Source organism: Mus pahari, chromosome 17 (genome assembly GCF_900095145.1).
Source record: "Mus pahari chromosome 17, PAHARI_EIJ_v1.1, whole genome shotgun sequence".
NCBI classification, from domain to species: domain Eukaryota; kingdom Metazoa; phylum Chordata; class Mammalia; order Rodentia; family Muridae; genus Mus; species Mus pahari.
Window position 1 is genome coordinate 41,275,446 of NC_034606.1, and position 17,641 is coordinate 41,293,086.

Consider the following 17,641-nt stretch of genomic DNA (forward strand, 5'->3'; position numbering starts at 1 on the left):
GAAGAAGAAGAAGAAGAAGAAGAAGAAGAAGAAGAAGAAGAAGAAGAAGAAGAAGAAGAAGAAGAAGAAGAAGAAGAAGAAGAAGAAGAAAAACCTTTGCAAGTAAACACGTGCACACCAAGGTCACTATGCAAGTACAAACGGGAAGAAATTCCACCCTGGGTTTCTCAGTGCCAATCCCAGATGTTGGCAAAGCATCAAACATGGGGCTGGAGAGACAGCCCAGCAGTTAGGAGTGCATACTGCTCTTGCAGAGGACCCAAGTTTGGTCCCCAGCACCCATATCAGGTAACTCACAACTGCCTGTAATTCCAGCTCCAGAGGGAACCGAGGACTCCCCGGTCACCTGCATTCGTGTGCACAGAATCCTCCACCCCATCCACCCACTCGTGACCTCACCATGAAATTTTTTTCATCTTAAAAAAATCCAATGATTGTTCTAACTTTCCAAGAAGTGGGGGAGGAGGAGTACTATAGGATGACCCGGAAAGATAAGGTCACTGCTGTGCAAACCTAGAACCTGAATTCAGGCCCAGAACCCACCCACATAAAGATGGGAGAAGAGCAATGTCTTCATAAAATCTGAAAAAAAAAAAAAAAGATTGAATCTAAACACTATATCCCAGCCAAGATAATAAAACAAGTGAGGACATATTAGTAAATGAAAGACTGTGCAAAATTTACATTTATATCAAGTTAGAGCTAGGTGTAGTGGCTCACGCCTTTAACTCCAGCACTGGGAAGGCAGAGGAGGAGGACTCTCTGTGGGTTCGAGGCCAGCCTGGTTTTACACAGTGAGTTCCAGGACAGCCAGAGCTCCACAGTGCGACCCTGTCTCGGATAAAATAGAATAAAATTAGATTTGTGAAACAGTCCTCTAGTTATAAAAGGCTATGGGTGGGCTGGTGAGATGGCTCAGCGGGTAAGAGCACCTGACTGCTCTTCCAAAGGTACAGAGTTCAAATCCCAGCAACCACATGGTGGCTCAAACCTTCCTTAACGAGATCTGACTCCCTCTTCTGGTGTGTCTGAAGATAGCTACAGTGTACTTACATATAATAAATAAATAAAAAAATCTTAAAAAAAAAAAAAAAGGCTATGGGTTTACTTTTGGGTTTTTGAGACACAGTCTTGTTCTCAACCCCAGACATCATTATGTAAACCAGCCTCAAACTTTCAGGTATCCCCCAGCCTCAACCTCTCCAGTGCCTGGACTACAAGCATTTACCACTACACCCAGTTGTTACTGTAACTTAAAACTCAAGAGACGCGCACTACCCACTCACTGGTGCCCCTACGCAGCAGCAGTGTCTGCACATCAGGGTGGCAAGGGGTCAGCTTGCCCAGAAGTCAAGCATGACCCAGAAGAAACAAGGGACAGTTTTGGTTTTTGTTTTTTAATTACAAAAGAAGACACTAAATCCCCGAATAGTCTCTCATCCAGTGTCGCTTTTTATTTTGTTGCTTCTTTCTGAGATATAACCTCATGTACCTCAGGCTAGCCTCGATCTGAGGATGGCCTCATCCTCCTGGTCCTCACTGCTGGGATGCTGTGCCACCACACCCTGCTGTTCACGGCTGGGAACTGAACCCAGGGCTCTCTGAATGCTGGGAAGCCCTGTACCAGCTGAGCTACATGCTTAGTCTACCACACTGGCTTGTAAGGGGTCTTGTTTTATGTGTCTGCTTTGCTCTTCCCACTGTAAGATTTTTTGTTGTTGTTTGAATTTTTGTTCTGTGTATATGTGTAGGTACGCTCAGAGGCCACAAGAGGTCAGCAGTGGTCTCCTGGAGTTGGAGTGGCAGGCAGTTGTGAAGGGCCTAACAGGGCAGGTATTTGGCAAACCCTAGCACTCTTGAGGGTGAAGCAAGCTCTCCTGGCCACTGAGTCACCCCTCCAGGCTCACCACAGCTTTGTTTTATTTTACCTTTAAAAGATAAAGGTTTTTGTTGTTGTTGTTGGTGGTGGTGGTGGTGGTGTTTTTAGGGCCTGGAGAGATGGCTCTGGAGTCAAAAGGCACTGGCTGGTCTTTGAGAGGACATGGGTTCAATTCCCAGGAGCCATGTGATGCTCTCTTCTGGCATCCTTGGGTATCAGGCACACACATGGTGCACGGGCATATGTGCAAGCAAAGCACTCATATGCATAAAATGAAATTAAAACGGAAAATAATATATTAAAAAAAATAGACTCTGTTAATGTCTCTGAGTGTTTTGCCTCCTGCACGTTTTTTTTTTTTTTTTTTTTTTTTTTTTTTTTTTTTTTTTATTTTATTTGTTTTAGTTTTTTGGGTTTTTTTTTTTTTTTTTTTTTTTTTTTTTTTCTGTACACCACACACATGTCCGGTGCCAGCAGAGTACAGAAGCACGCATTAGGTTCCCTGGAACTGGAGTTACGGGTGGTTGTGAACTGTCATGTGACTGAAGAGCAGAACCCAGGTCTTTGGCAAGAGCAACAAATGTTCTTAGCCTCTGAGCTGTCTCTCCAGCTCCTACAGTTTTGATTGCTTGTTTGCTTTGCTTTGCTTTTTCTTGGTTTTTTTTTTCAAGACAGTGTTTCTCTGTGTAGCTTTGGCTGTCCTGGAATTCATTCTGTAGACCAGGCTGGCCTTAAACTCTGCCTTCTGAGTGCTGGGATTAAAGGTCTGTGCTCCCACCACCCAGCAAGCTCCCACAGTTGTAACAAATACGGTTACATTTACCTGGTTGTGATGCAAGGGTAGTATTTTTTTCTTTATCCTTATCAACATAGAGCCAAAGCATTGAAACTATAAAATGAAGTTGGCTTATGCATAGTATATACATTGTAAATGTCCAAATTATGACAATGGTAGGAGGAAGAGATGATAGGAAAAGAAAGAAAGCCCATTCTATTCCTCTGTGTATATCTAGACAAGGAAAAAAAAAGTCTCTAAAAGTAGTAACAGGGAAAACCCGCAAATGTTCCATCTTAAGTGAGAGAGATACTTACTGCCTAGAAGATCTGAGTGCACAAACATTACTAAGAAAACCAGCAGGCTGTGACCAGAGGGATGGCAGCCGCTGCGGCCATGACACTGATGGTCCTAGGTCATAGCTGTTGTCAGGGCCTAATCTCCAGGAAGACAGGAAGTCCTGCGTTTCCAGCCATCTCTGTGTGAAGACTGAGGCTGCCAGCCCCACCCACAACTTTTAGCATCAAGAGTGGAGAGCGCCTTGCCCAGTCTTACCACACACTGACAACTCCCCTGTCCTTTAAAAAAATTTTTTTAAATGTGTATGAGTACACTGGAAGGCATCGGATCCCATTACAGATGGTTGTGAGGCACCATGTGGTTGCTGGGATTTGAACTCAGGGCCTCTGGTAGAACAGTCAGTGCTCTTAACTGCTGAGTCATCTCTCCAGCCCTCCCCTGTCCTTTCTACCCATTTAAGGCCATCCCTCTTTAGCCTCATCTATGAGCACAGCCAGTCTTCTCGGTGAAAAGGCCATCGGCCATCATGCTCTCTCTTCTAGCTGACTGTCCACACCCTTCCAGGTATGTCTCTGTGGTCACTCCCTGCATGCTCTTTGTTCCCTTGTCACAGGTAGCAGACTAGCCTCACAGTCTCTCTCTTCTTCCCAGTCATTTATTTAGTATTTATTTTATTTGTGTATTTTGAGACAGAATCTCACGATATAACTCTGACTAGATTGGAACTCTACCTGCCTCTGCTGAGAAGGTGGGACCAGTCCTTTGCCAGAACTGGGCTCTGTTGGAGACAGAAAGCCCCTCCTCCACCCCCCCCATACACACAAGAATAAGAAGAGTAATCCCCACACTGGCCACCAGATGGCATCAACTAAGGCACAGACAGTCCTACAGTCCCCAGTAGAGAGCCTCACTCAGGCAGGCCCGTCAGATCCCTAATACCAATATCCTTCTGTTTATCTTCCTCAGGCAAAGAAGGGGTGCTTACCCACTGTAGGGAGCAGAGGAACCCTGAGCGAACGAAGCCCTGAATAAATGTGTGTTGACGTGAGCGAGCCATGTCAAGGACCCCAGAACCTTGCAAAGCCTCCTGCCTATAAACGCTCAGAGGCATGGCAAAGCCTTCCTCTTGTCCAATTACGGATGTTGATGGTGTGTGCAGAAAAATGTTCCCCATAGCTTTCTCTGCTAGAATATTTACTGCCCAAAGATTACTCCCAACAGAGATCTGCTAAACTCGCCTTCCCAATCCACAAATCCTTGTTTATCTGTATATATAATAACCCCGCCTCCTGGTGCAGCTGCATGCAATAACCACACCTCCTGGTCCACTCCATATGATAACGACACAACACTCAACTTCTGAGGGCTGCAGTTTCTCCATCTAAGAGCCCAGACCCCATCCCAGCATTCCGTGCAACCCTGTGTTTGTCTTCTCTTCACTCCCTCAATGCCCCTGGTCATGTCCAAGTCCCTAGAGCCAGGCATGGATACGGCGATCCATTCTATCAGCTTTCGAAAGACCCACTTTAAGCAGCTTTTGGTCAACCGACCCTAATATAAAGAAAAGTTCTGTACACCGGGCACAAGGCCAGCAACACAGGACATGAACTCACTCGAACAATGCGGATCCTGCTGTGGGCAGCATCCAGGGTTTTATAAAAGGCCCCCACCACATCTTGGAACTCCTGGGAATTCTCTTCCAGGGCCTCCAGCCTGCCCAAGGGTTCCTTCAGCCCCTGTTCGAACACTGCCACACAGGAAGGAAGGACAACAGGGCCATGTTTCAAGCACTAGCTTAAGAGCTAACCCACCCCACCCCCACCATCCCCAAGCCCAAAGTATAGACTCACAGTTGGTTTTCGAGGCCTCCAAAGGAAAGGTCAAATTCTCGTCCCAGGGGCCAACAAGCAGAGCGGCTAAGTGGCGAGCCGCGCGGGCAGGCTGGACCCCAAAGCCACGGAGCACAACACATTCGCCATGGAGGGTAACACTCACATCATGACACCTCTCCAGACGAGCCCCAAGCTCCAAGGGTAGCGTGCATCCTTGGAGACTCACTGTCTCCTCCCGAAGGTGTACCTCCAAGGCATTGGATAATTCCCGGTTCAATTCATCCACATCCTGCTCAAAGGATGTGTGCACCACCAGCTGGGCCCCGTCCCCAGTGTCCTCCCCCTGGGCCTCTTCTGCTTCTAACAGGGAGAGGGCCATGGCTCGCCTTAGTGCATTAGCCTCCTGCTGATCAGCTACCTGGCTTTGAGACTCCAAGGACCGGTGGATAGCCAGTTGAAGTGTGGCTTCTTCTTCTAACTGCCTGGGTGCCCTGGTTCTAAGGGCCACAGGCTCCTCCCCAGGCTCAAGTGAGGGGATTTCCTCCTCCTGCTCTACGACAGTCTCTCCTGGTCCTTCAGGTTTCTCCTCCTCCATCTCCAGAGGCACCCTGTCCTCCCCTCCAGGTGGGCCCTCCAGGGTAGCCAGCAGCTCTCGGACGTCCTCTAAAAGCAAAAGGAGCACTGGGTCAAGGACTGGGCCCAGTCAGGGGGCTAATGATAAACAATAGGGTGAATTGGAATAGATATAAAAAGATGTAGATCATATTTGTGGGTACAGGGTAGGCCAAAAGGGGGGTCACTGAACAAGTAATAGGGCAGGACAGGGAGGGGACCGTTAAGAAAAGACCGCAGGACGTCCTAGGGATCCCTAGGAGTCCTACCCAGTCTCACGTTCTCTTGATCGATGCCTGTAATGTGGCCATGGAGGACTTGGAGGGCCTCAGTGGGATCTGTCTGTGGGAAGAGGATGTCAGGGTCACAGCAGAGGAGGAGGCATCTAGGTCTGGCACGTGAAAAAAAAAAAAAAAAAAAAAAAAGACAAAGGTAGAACTCCATCTTACCCTTTCAGGGTCTATGTCCAGGGTGGCGCGGGCCAGATGTTCTGTCCCAAAGACACACTGGAACTGAGCCTCCAATCCGTGAAGAAGGTGCTGTCCCTCCGCACCCAGCAGGAACCTGGCACTGCCTGGGTGCTTCATGCTCAGCTTGTGACAGCTAATGCTCCCCAGCAGGCTCTGCAGCAACTCCTGGGCTGCCTGGCAGGGGGCCCTGGCTCCACACAGCTGGGGAACCAGAAGGAAGGCAGCTTATGGGTTCAGAGCACACGGGAAAGGTACCTGGACCCCAGTAAGGGAAGAGGCAAAGTTGAGGGGATCCTGGGGGGTGGGGGGGGTTCACTCACCCGAAAGCCGGTCACATCCATTCCTTCAAGTGGGAAAAGGGCAACTTCTTCCAGGCTGGCAAGGAGGTCCTCATAATAAAGCTGCAGGAAGCGCACCGCCCCTGGTTCCACTGACATCACCATTTCCACCAGGCCCTCTTGCTCCTGCATCTCCCCATACTCAGAGCTCTCCAGCCCTGTCTCTACAGACTCCATGGCTAGCCCCTCTTGCCCTGGTGAGTCTGTGGCAACTTCCCCCAGATCCTCCTGCTCCTGAACACCCACTGAGTCCGAGGCCATGGGTCCTACTTGCTCTGGGAGCTCTGTAAAGCTCTCTACTGGATCTACTGGGCTTGAAGACCCCTTACTCCCCTGGCTTATAAAAGCAGTCTGCTTTGGAGATCCTGCAGTTCCCGGGTTTATAGGCTCCTCTTGCTCCAGAGACCTTACAGAGTCCGAGTCAATTCGCATGGCCTGTCCTGGAGCTCCTACAGGACCCGGCCTTAGCAGGGTTCCTAAGTGTCGAGGTGCCTCCCCAGAGCCCACAGCCATAGTCCGAGCCCCAGCCAGCCCTCCAGCTCCTGTACATGCATGACCAATGACCCCAGATTCTTGCATAGCTGAATGACCCCCGCCACTGACGCCCTCAGCCAGCGCCTCCGGCTCTAAGACATCATAATGAGGGACAAGGCTCAACTCAATGCCCTGTAGCCAGTGTTTCTGCTTCAGCACCCGTTCAGCCACTGGAGGGAGAGAAAAGACAGAAAGCACACTGAGTCTCTAGCATAGAGGAAGGGTCCTCCTAATTTCAGACGCCACTCACCCTGCCACTGCTGAAAGGAAATAACAGTGCCTAGCTGCCCGGGCAGGCTGCGCAGACCGTCCAGGGGTCCCCCACCACTGCGTCGCTCATTTTCCAGGTAGAGCTCCAGCAATAACAGGTCCACGGGAGAAGCGCTGTCCACTATGCGTACTGCTCGGGTCTGGGGCACCCAGGCCAAGGACACGGTGGCTCCGTTCAGGGGCAGATTCCGGGCCTGTTCCGCCAGGGCACAGACCTCTGTGGGCAGTATATGAATCAACTCGGGCACCCTCCTTAACTAGAAGCTATGCCCCTCAACGCTGCCTCTCACGTGCCTCTTACCTGCCTCAGAAAGGGGCGTGGATAACTGGACCAGGGCACGGTCCTGCCGAGGACTGGCCAGGGCACGGCAGGTCTGCACCGGGTGTCCTGCAGCACCCAGCAAGGCCTGAACGTGTTGCTCCAGGCTCAGAGGTGAAGTGCCAGGTGGCAGGTGTTGGAGAAGCACACGTTCAGGGGCACGCGGTGGGGCTGGCCTCAGGCTCAGCCGGACACCATGGAGTCGATGCTCTGCCTGGGCTAAGACCCTCTTTGCATCTGTGAGCAGAGCCGAAGGTGTCAGAGATGGCACAGCTTCGGGGCACCCAGGCAACCTCTTGACTCAACCTCCTCACCTGCAGGATCTTGAAAGATGAGGACACCCCCACAGCCAAGTCTCTGCCAGCTCAACAGAAGTCCTCCACCAGAGCGACGGTGGTTTTCAAAGTACAGAGTAATCAGCTCATCTGGTATTTCAGGGGGCAGTCCCCGGACCTCCAAGGCTGCCCCTGCCTCCACCTCTGCCATCAGAATCCTGGGGTACAACACATGGGAGGAGAAGAGGACCGTTCACTCCCCCTGTCCAGTCCTCTGCTCTCCAACACCCCATATTTACACTCACCCCTGCTGTCCCAGGCCAGTCAGTTATGCGTGCTGTCCTTCCCAAGCAGAAGGCCTGAGGTAGGAAAGCAAAAGTGAAACTGATTGGGGACAGGAAAGAGGGAGGAGCTAAGCCAGAGGCTGTAAGTAGTTCAGGAACTTCCTTTCCTGCTCTAGCCTTAATCCTCAGTCCACAAGGAACTTTTAAGGACCTTTCTGCCAGACCACCCGCACCCTCTGCGGGGTAGACCAGATGTCTCCTAGACTTTCTCTTCTTTCTTGACTTCTCTTTGTGGCTAATCACCCTTCCTATGGGATGCTTGAGCTACCGTCACACTGTCAGCCCCCAACCCCCAAGAATCTCTAGGCTTCTGTGCCCTGGGTTCCAGACATGAGTGGCGCTGATCTTGGAGGCTGGCCCCTGGCTGGGTCTGGTTCTTAGAAACTGTCAAACCCAGAGGATAACCATCCTTGCTTCTAAGTGCTGAGGGTGAGCAGTTCCACCCTTCGCCCCCAAAAATCTCATACCCAGAGACGATTTTTTTTTTTTTTTTTAAATAAAAGCCCTTAGCCGGGCGTGGTGGCGCACGCCTTTAATCCCAGGACTTGGGAGGCAGAGGCAGGCAGATTTCTGAGTTCAAGGCCAGCCTGGTCTACAAAGTGAGTTCCGGGACAGCCAGGACTATACAGAGAAACTCTGTTTCGAAAAACCAAAATAATAATAATAATAATAAATAAATAAATAAAAGCCCTTGCTGCTAAACCTATCAAACTGAGTTCTGGTCCCTGTGTCTCATATGATAGAGAAGAGAACAGATTCCTGCAAGTTGTCTGTCTTCCATGGGTGTACCACAGCGTGGCAGGTGCACGCGTAAACAAACAAAGGTGACTATTTAAGAGTATAATGCTCAGATCATAACACAGCTCTTCCCTTGTGATTTCCTTCAGCCCACGTCTGTCTCGTCCTTCTTTCTACCCTTCTTGCTCATCACCATTGCCCCCCATGTAGCCACTGTGCTGACATGCCGCCGGAGTCACAGACAGGACCCAGAGGGCCAGGCCTCACACCTAAGCTTTGCCTTTATTTATTTATTTATTTATTTGTGATACCGGGTATCACTCTGTAGCCCAGACTGCCTGAAACTCACTGTGCAGGCCGGACTGGTTTTGAACTAGAAGGGATTCTTCTTCTGTCACTCTCAGTCTCCTGAATGGTGGAGCTATAGGTGTGGACAAGCATGCCCAGATTGGAGGCTGTGCCTTGAGACGTCACTTTCCTGTCCGCCCCCATAGCCTGCTTGCTTCTTTCATCTCCAGAGCTGCTGCTCTCTACCCACACCTTCCAGTCAGGCCAGCTCGACCTCTGCTATTCTTCCAAAGGATCATGGGGTTTTGCCCAGTCTATATGTCTAACCCTGTAGTCCTTGAATCTCCATGACCTCCCTCTCCCCCACAATCGAAGACTTTTTGAAGGGCTGTGCTACCCTTTTTTCCTTCTCTGCCACTCCCACTGTAGCTCCTCCATAGAGCTGACAGGGGACCAGTGGCTACTACAAATCCCAGGAGCCAATGACAGTGAAAGCGAACGTCTAATCGTCCCCAGTTCCTATCCCTTTAATCCCTTTTCATACATGACACCCAGATGTTTATTTGTCTCCAACCTCCCAGGCCTCAGCTCTTGCCTAAACCTGTATCCCCAGACCATCTCTAACTCGAAATGACCTCGCCTTCCCCACAGAGCCACGTGGGGCTATCCCTTCTCTGTGATTTCCCTCACCCAGCCCTTAGTGACAGCTTTAACATGGAGCTAAAACCTTAAACGACCTCTGAGTTGCCCAGGCTCCTTCTGAGGCCCTATGGTCAACTTTGTTCTTGTTGCTTTATTTTTATTAAAGGGCCCACTAATTATATGAGAGTCTGTTCCTACAAAAGCCTGTCTCATCTGTTCTATGCTTCCCTCTTATAGGACTTAACCACCCTCCATCACACTGCACTTTACTTAGATAAACGCATGCTACAGAGGGTCTGCCACAGGCGAGGGTGCACGAGAACAGTTCATGTCACTGCCATTGTTAAATCCTCAGGAACTTCTGTGAACTGGATGTTAAACCCTTAATGTCTTCTCTGCTGGTTAGTTTTAACATCAACTTGATACCTAGGATCACCTGGGAAGAGAGTCTTAGAGTGGGATTGTCTAGACCGGCTTGGCCTGTGGGCGTGGCTAGGAGGGACTTTCTGGTTAACCGAAAGTGGGCTAGCCACCCTGAATGTGGTGTAGCACCATTTCTCTGGACTGTACAAGAAAGCTAACCGAGGGCAGGCCAAGCAAGCAGCATGGTATGTGTGAAATGTCTAGCACCTCGAGTCCTTGCCTTGACTTGACAGAAATTCCGGAACTGTGACCTGGAATCATGAGCCACATGCAACATTCCTCCCTGGTGCTGCTTTTTTTAAAACCAGGGTGTTCTTCACAGCAACAGAACACGTCTAGACTTTGTAAGCAAGCATGGTGGGCACGTTTAGACCGGGAGCATGTGCAGAAGCTACGGAACAAGGGCACATCTTCACTAGGTCCAGCTGTTAAACAGCGCTTTGTGGTTACAGGAGAGATTACTCTTTCCCAACCTTACTATAATGTCTCAGAGTGGCCATACACCAAGAACCAGAAGAGAACCTGAATGTCCTCAAGACACCGAGGACCAGGAGACCACCCAAGGGACAATTTCCTCAAGAAGCACTCCCCTTCCCTTCCCCCACCCCCACCCCCAGAAGTGAGGCAGGGAGTTGGCCCCACCTCTATGTCCTGACAAGATTATTTTGTGGATCTGAGGTAAGTGACAAGAGTATGGAGAGAATGGGACAATTAAACGGTTAAGTCTCTTGGTCTTTTGTTGTTGTTTTTCAGGACAGGGTCTCACTATGCAGGGCTGTCTTGGCTGCCCTGGAACTTGCTCTGTAAAGGCTGGCTTCAAACTCAAACGATCCACCTGCCTCTGCCTCAAGGCATGTACCACTACCACCCAGCTGTGAAGGCTGTGTCTCAAAGCAAACAAGTGTCTGGATGTCATGGCTCGTGTTGTTAGTGTCGATGGAAAGCTGAGGCAGGAGGACTACCACAGGTCTGAGGTAAGCCTGGGTTGCACAGTGAGTTCCAAACCAGCTGTGATTACTGACTGAGACCTTGTCTCAGAACGACAAGCCAAGAAGGGACGGAGTCCTTGGAGGCTTCAGTAAATCCTGGATTTAGGAATCGATATTGAATCCATCAATAGAGAGCCCCATAAGCTAAAGAGAGTCATGCCTCCCGAAGTCGTTAGCCCCCACGCCAAACCCCAACCATCTCTGATCAGAAAGCGCAGGGCTTCAGGACTCTGACCTAGGACGCCTACAGACAATAGCAGACTGCCTAGGCAAGCTGGACCAAGCGGTTTCTATAGGCTCAGAAGCTCCCAGACAGGTGACATTTCCCTTACATCAAGGCCCCGCCCCGCCCCGTCCCGCCCGAGACCCCACCCCNCCCAAGGCCCCGCCCCACCACAAAGCCCCGCCCCATCACAAGGCCCGCCCAGTCACGAGGCTCTTCTGCGTCTCCCCAGCGGCAGGCGCAGGCCCAAGCAATCCGGCCGCCCAGCGGGTGCAGGTGCGGACGCACCGGCCATCACCGCGCGCGGCTGCGCAGCGGGCACCGTAGGCACCGGTCTCTGGCTCCCGGGAGCGGTGAGTCGTCCCCCCCCCCCGACCAATCCCAAGAGTGTATCGCCGCCGCAGCCCCCTTGTCATTTGGCCGTCCCCTCCCTGTGTTACTGAGCGCGGCCGCCTCGGGTCAGTTGGTTCGGTCAGGACTCGCGGCCCGCTCGCCCAGACTGGTGGCATCATTGGGGGTGGGGAGCTCTGGCGGCCCTGAGCAAGAGGGAGAGGGCGGCGCGCTGTAGCGGCCCAGACCCGAGGCCCAGCGACCCCCAACCCGACGAGACGACCCATCCACCCTCGGGGTGCATTCTGTGGCCACCGCCCCCTCCTCCGTCGTCCCCATCCCTGCTTTGTTCCCTTGAACGCCCTCTGGTCGCTTCCATCCCCCACACACCCCCGCACCCCTCTGTTCCTGGCGTACCCTACTAGCAGACACCTTAGCAGCCAATACAGGCCTGCATTCCGTATCCGGAGCTAGGGACATTCGGCCCTGTGCTTAAGAGGAGGGTCAGGGTTCCCGCTGGTCACAGATGGCCTGGGGATTTCCTCGGATAGAAATAGCCGCTAGCGCTGACCCCTTCAAGCTGCTTAATAGGAGGGATAGGCCGGGGAGGGCCAGGGCACACCCCCACGCCTCTTTAGCCACTGCGCTGTGCCTCTAGACTCTTCGTGGCTGAGCTCTGACCCGAAAGACCCGCAGCGGTGAGAAGGCATCTCCCAAGCTCCAAGCTGAGGCTGACAGCCATCACTCTTCCTCCCATCCCCCACCCCAGTTCCATCTAGAGGAGCCCCTTCCAAGGGGTCCACATCGGTCTCCCGTGCCCCACCCAACGCCTCCTTGTTCTGTGACTCCCTACAGCCCTGTACAAAGGTCATGGCCAGTTGTTTTTGTTGTTGTTGTTGTTGTTTTTCTCCCTTGGTTCCTCAGCAGGTACGGTTGTCACTGGTTTCAGTCTCTCAGAGCTAACTGTTCTCTTTTTCTCCTCTAGGGGCAGCCACAGAACCCGAGGCCATGTCCCATGAAAAGAGTTTCTTGGTGTCTGGGGACAGTTATCCTCCCCCAAACCTTGTGGGGCCCCAAGCCCCTATGCCTCCCTATGTTCAGGCTCCCTACCCTGGGGCCCCATACCCACAGACCCCTTTCCAACCCTCTCCCTATGGCCAGCCAGGGTATCCCCATGGTCCCGGTCCCTATCCACAGGGTGGTTACCCTCAAGGGCCCTACCCTCAAGGAGGCTACCCACAGGGGCCATACCCACAGAGCCCCTTCCCGCCCAACCCCTATGGACAGCCACCACCCTTCCAGGACCCTGGATGTAAGTATAGAGAAGGGGCAGGGGCAGGGGCAGGGATTCAAGTGCCCTCAAGGGACACTGACCCAGCCTCTGTGTCCCCAGCACCCCAGCATGGGAACTACCAGGAGGAAGGACCTCCATCCTACTATGACAACCAGGACTTCCCCGCTGTCAACTGGGACAAGAACATTCGCCAGGCCTTCATCAGAAAGGTTGGGCCTGGCACGTGTGTGGTGTGGGAGGAGCCACAGAGAGGCAGGCAAGGCGGGGCTCTGATTGGCTCCTTCCCCAGGTGTTCCTGGTGCTGACCCTGCAGCTGTCGGTGACCCTGTCTACTGTGGCCATTTTCACTTTTGTTGGGGAGGTGAAGGGCTTTGTCCGGGAGAATGTCTGGACCTACTACGTCTCCTACGCCATCTTCTTCATCTCCCTCATTGTCCTCAGCTGTTGTGGGGACTTCCGGCGAAAGCATCCCTGGAACCTTGTTGCTCTGGTAACTTTCAATCCCGAGCCCAGTTCCCCTAGGCCTGTGGAACAGGAAAGGGAGGTACACAGGGTTGGACCAAGAGCAGCTCCACACACCCAGACCCCCCTGTGATCCTCTTCCGCAGTCGATCCTGACCGTCAGCTTGTCCTACATGGTGGGCATGATAGCCAGCTTTTACAACACGGAGGCGGTCATCATGGCCGTGGGCATCACCACAGCTGTCTGCTTCACGGTGGTCATCTTCTCCATGCAGGTGAGGGGGACCTAAGACAGGACGGTTGCCCCAGAGCCCTCAACACCCACAGTCTCACCTCCTTTTCTCCATCCCTTCCTCCCTCCCCCGCTCCCAGACCCGCTATGACTTCACCTCATGCATGGGCGTGCTCCTGGTGAGCGTGGTGGTACTCTTCATCTTCGCCATACTCTGCATCTTCATCCGGAACCGCATCCTGGAGATTGTATACGCCTCACTGGGCGCTCTGCTCTTCACCTGCGTGAGTGAGGGTGTTGGGAGGCCTTTCCTGGGATGCTGACCGGGCTGAGTGAGTAAGCTGTCAAATACTGACTGTGTCTTTACCCACTAGTTCCTGGCAGTGGACACCCAACTGCTCCTGGGGAACAAGCAGCTGTCCCTGAGCCCAGAAGAATATGTGTTTGCGGCCCTGAATCTGTACACGGACATCATCAACATCTTCCTATATATTCTCACCATCATTGGCCGTGCCAAGGAGTAGAACAAGCCCCAGCTCAGGTGGCATGGTTGGCTCATACCCATGCCCCTGGCATGACAATGCCATCTGTGCTTCCCTCTCTCTGGTCCCCAGGCCTGGCCTGGCGCAGAGGAAGTCCCTCTCGCCCTCTTGTATGTACACTGCAAATACTTAACGTTTGGACCCTCTATGGCCACAGCATGGCCCCCTTTATCCCTTTTGTCCTTGCCAAGGGGCGACAGGGCTGCATTTCTGTGCCACCTTCTGTCCACTCACTGTTGCATGAGCCCTGTCTGCCAGCCCCATCCCAGGGTCAGGGACCAACACCAGGTCCCAGGGGAGAAGGATCATACCAAGAGGTGAGGGTGCACGTCTTCCCTCCTGTCCCAGCTCCCCTGGCATAGAGTACCCGTGTCCCCTCCCCGCCCTGCCTTCTGAGGGGCACGCAGGGTGGGGTCTCATTCTTGCGCTGAGTCCCAAGAGCAGAGAGGATGATGGCATGTTTCTGGGGAGGAGGCTCTCTCGTGCTGCCATTGTTAAAATGCCAATAAAAGGTTATCTTCTGCCTCCTGCTTCTCTGTGTCTCTCTTCACTGCCACTTCCTCCAGGAAGCATGGAGGGGCTTCAGCACCCCCTGCCCTGGCTGATGGTAAGTTCTGGACAGGCACTGACGACAGCGGTTAATGACAGTTAGCTAATCCAATGTGCTGCTGCTTCTTTCCTTGCTGTCTTTCCAGCTGCATTTTAAGGTGTGCACCGAGATCTGAAGCGATGGACAGGGCTCCTGAGGCACGGGAACAGTGCCAGGTCACACAGTTTGGAGTCGACTGTGTATATCTCTACTCTCTGGAAACAGTGCAGCAGTGGCCTCTCTATAAGGTCCCTATGTCTCTGACCAGGACCAGCAGCATCTAGGTCATTGGCACAACCCTAAAAGAGCTGAACAGTTATGGCACTACCAGGCAGGCTCCTTGGCCTCTGGTTCCCTGGCACTGCCATTTGGTGCCAGTTCCTCAGGCCTGCCTGTTCCTCCTCCAGCCTTTGCTCCGGCCACATCATCTCTGGAGCCCTCGTTCATCCACCCAAGCCCCTGCACAAGTAGAGTAAGTTCTCCTGGATCTCAACATAGTTCAGTCCCCTAACCTCCTGAAACCACAAGGTCAGAGTGGCCTCGATTCTTACAGGTTTCTTCCCTAGGACTCCGCATCGGGATCGGCATAAGAACCTTTCTGGGCTGTTGCTTCCTGGCAGTATATGGGTGTATTTCATTTAATTAAGTAGCATAAGTTCCTCGTGTGCACCATAAAGCCACCCAGTGCCCACAGGTACCTCTGCTGTGGCCTATACCAAGGCACAGCATCCTCTCCCAAACCTGGGGTTTCTGCGTTATCTCCCCAGGCCAGATGCAGCCATCCCCTCCTCCATTCTGTCCCATTCCTTCCCCAGCCAGTCTTAGATTCATCAAGACCCTAGGTCTACAAACCAGACTGCTAGATGTGAGCCATGGATCCCATGGCCTACCTCCCTAAGACCATCTACCTGGTGCCCTCAGGATGAAGCCAGTATTCCTCACTCTGGCATCCAGGCTCTGCCAACTCCCCTGTTGCCTTCCCACTCTCATCCCTAGCCATGACCTCAGACAAACTGAGCCAAGAGGTTTCTCTTTGACGGTCTATTCTTGTAGCCCTTCTGCTGGAGCAGGGAAGGGGGGTTATTGCTGCTAAGAACCCTTTCCTGGAGTCTGCCTTACGTTAACAGCTAACCTTGGTCATTTGGTAACACAAGGTAGCAAAACCACTTTCCCCCACCTCCTTCAAGCAGACACAGTTCCTTATCGAGAGTCTTGTGGCAGGTTCTGTAAACATGTTGTCAAGTAGAATTACCAACCTAAAGGTCTGGGCTTATTGTTCAATGGGTAAGAATTTGCCCAACGGCTTGCTTAGGCATGTACAAGGGTCTGGGTCCCCAGTACCCTAAAAAAACAAGTTCGGCTCGTGACAGGAGCTCACAGATCCAGAGGAAGGAGGCCATTCACATTGTTACAACGTCAAGCAAGAATGAAAGGGTAGCCCAGGGGTTATCACAAAGCAAAGTGAGAAAGGGTGGTGTTTCCTCAGAAAAATCCCAGAACTTAGTTGGGGAAAGGAGCTTTCTGGGAACAGCTAGAAGCTGGAGGGAGGTAAAGGCCAAACGAGGGGACTTGAAAATGTCCCATAGATAAGAAATGCTCAGCCAGAGCTACCAGGGTTGTTTTCCAGCAGACACCTCCCGAGAGAAACTAGAGATCTCTGGCAGGGACAGGTGCAGAAAGCAGCAAGCAGGCTTCTGAGATGTTTAGGACTATGAGCAAATAGTCCCTCCAGCTCATGAGGTTGACTGGAAGGACCAGGATCAGGAAGGTTTCTCTCGCTGAAAGTAAAACTGAAACCACACTCCTGGTGCTAGCACAAGCATTTGAGAAAGTGGAAGCTTTCATATTGGTCTGTGGAGATGGCTCAGTGAGGAAAACAGTGGTTATGCAAGCATAGGAACTATCTATATACCTCCAGGACCAGAGTAACGTCAGACATGGTAGCGTGCGTCTGTAATTCTCACGCATCCTCAAGATAGGTGGCAGATGAGAATCTGTAGACACTTGCAGGCCAGCTAGCCTGGAGGATGCAGCAGTTAACAAAGGGAGCCCATCTCAAAGTGGAAGGCAAGGACAGACACCCAGTGTGTCCCCTGACCTACATTACACACAACACGGCATGCACATGCCTCCACATAACACACATAGCAGATGAATTTTTTTTTTTAAAGAGCTTGGAAAGTTGATGCGTGAAGTTGAATGGAATCAAGTGTGAGATAATGTCGGTGCTCGAGTGAGGAAGAAAAGCACTTTCCAACACTTAGGATCTGCCCCGTCCTATCTGTGAGGTCTCAGTGTAGCTAGGAGCTGAGCTGGCACCAGCAGATAGAGATACCCAGGGTTGCTAGGAGCTGGTCTGGCCCCCACAGATAGAGGCTTGATGTTCTGTTTTAACAATTTCACAAAACACTGACAGCAGAGCAGGTGGCATTGTTACCATGATGGGTTAAAACAAAAACAAAAAAACAAAACAAAAAAACCCAAGACCCTTCTTAATCACAGATAAACGGAAAAAGCATAGGAATTAGTCAAGCTGTAGGAAGGACCAAGCTGTATTCTCTCCATGTCTAATGGCTCAAGAATTACCCAGGCTTCCATGGATAGTAATCCAATGTGGTCAAACCATAGATGTGCCCAAGAGAGCACTTACAGGGTCAACTACACTAACGCCAAAGACTTATTTGCATAAATAAAAATTACATCTTGCTGTCAAGATTAAACAATACAGGCATTTATGGAAAAAAAAAAAGTTCGCCTCTTTACCACAGAGCAAAGTTATCATTGCTGCCGTTTCAAAGCCATAGTAAAGCTCTAGACTCCAGCTGGAGGCCAGCTCAGATCCCCCACACACTTCCTCTGATGAGCTAGGGCTACTGTTCAGCATCTCAGGGTTGGAAGCATCCTCAGAGCAGAGCCTGGCACACCATGGTGTCAATCAAAC

General features: G+C 51.8%; 2 protein-coding genes across 2 annotated transcripts in view; one reads left to right on the forward strand and one right to left on the reverse strand.

The window, feature by feature from the left end:
• Parp10 (poly(ADP-ribose) polymerase family member 10) overlaps positions 1-12,169 on the reverse strand; it is a 14,492-nt gene extending 2,323 nt beyond the window's left edge. Inside the window, exons 1-10 of the mRNA XM_029548258.1 lie at positions 11,999-12,169; positions 7,910-7,963; positions 7,644-7,822; positions 7,312-7,566; positions 6,991-7,227; positions 6,189-6,910; positions 5,848-6,069; positions 5,668-5,740; positions 4,805-5,449; positions 4,568-4,701 (exon numbers count right to left, since the gene is read on the reverse strand). Of these exons, the coding sequence (XP_029404118.1) occupies positions 4,568-4,701; positions 4,805-5,449; positions 5,668-5,740; positions 5,848-6,069; positions 6,189-6,910; positions 6,991-7,227; positions 7,312-7,566; positions 7,644-7,815 (2,460 nt within the window). The 5' untranslated portion in view covers positions 7,816-7,822; positions 7,910-7,963; positions 11,999-12,169. The remainder of the gene's footprint in view (positions 1-4,567; positions 4,702-4,804; positions 5,450-5,667; positions 5,741-5,847; positions 6,070-6,188; positions 6,911-6,990; positions 7,228-7,311; positions 7,567-7,643; positions 7,823-7,909; positions 7,964-11,998) is intronic.
• On the forward strand, positions 11,460-14,635 carry Grina (glutamate ionotropic receptor NMDA type subunit associated protein 1). The gene is made up of 7 exons (XM_021216612.1): positions 11,460-11,604; positions 12,567-12,893; positions 12,975-13,084; positions 13,165-13,365; positions 13,484-13,612; positions 13,710-13,853; positions 13,944-14,635. Exons 2-7 carry the CDS (start codon positions 12,590-12,592, stop codon positions 14,091-14,093), a joined length of 1,038 nt encoding a protein of 345 aa, XP_021072271.1. The 5' UTR covers positions 11,460-11,604; positions 12,567-12,589; the 3' UTR covers positions 14,094-14,635.
• The last annotated feature ends 3,006 nt before the right edge of the window (positions 14,636-17,641 follow it).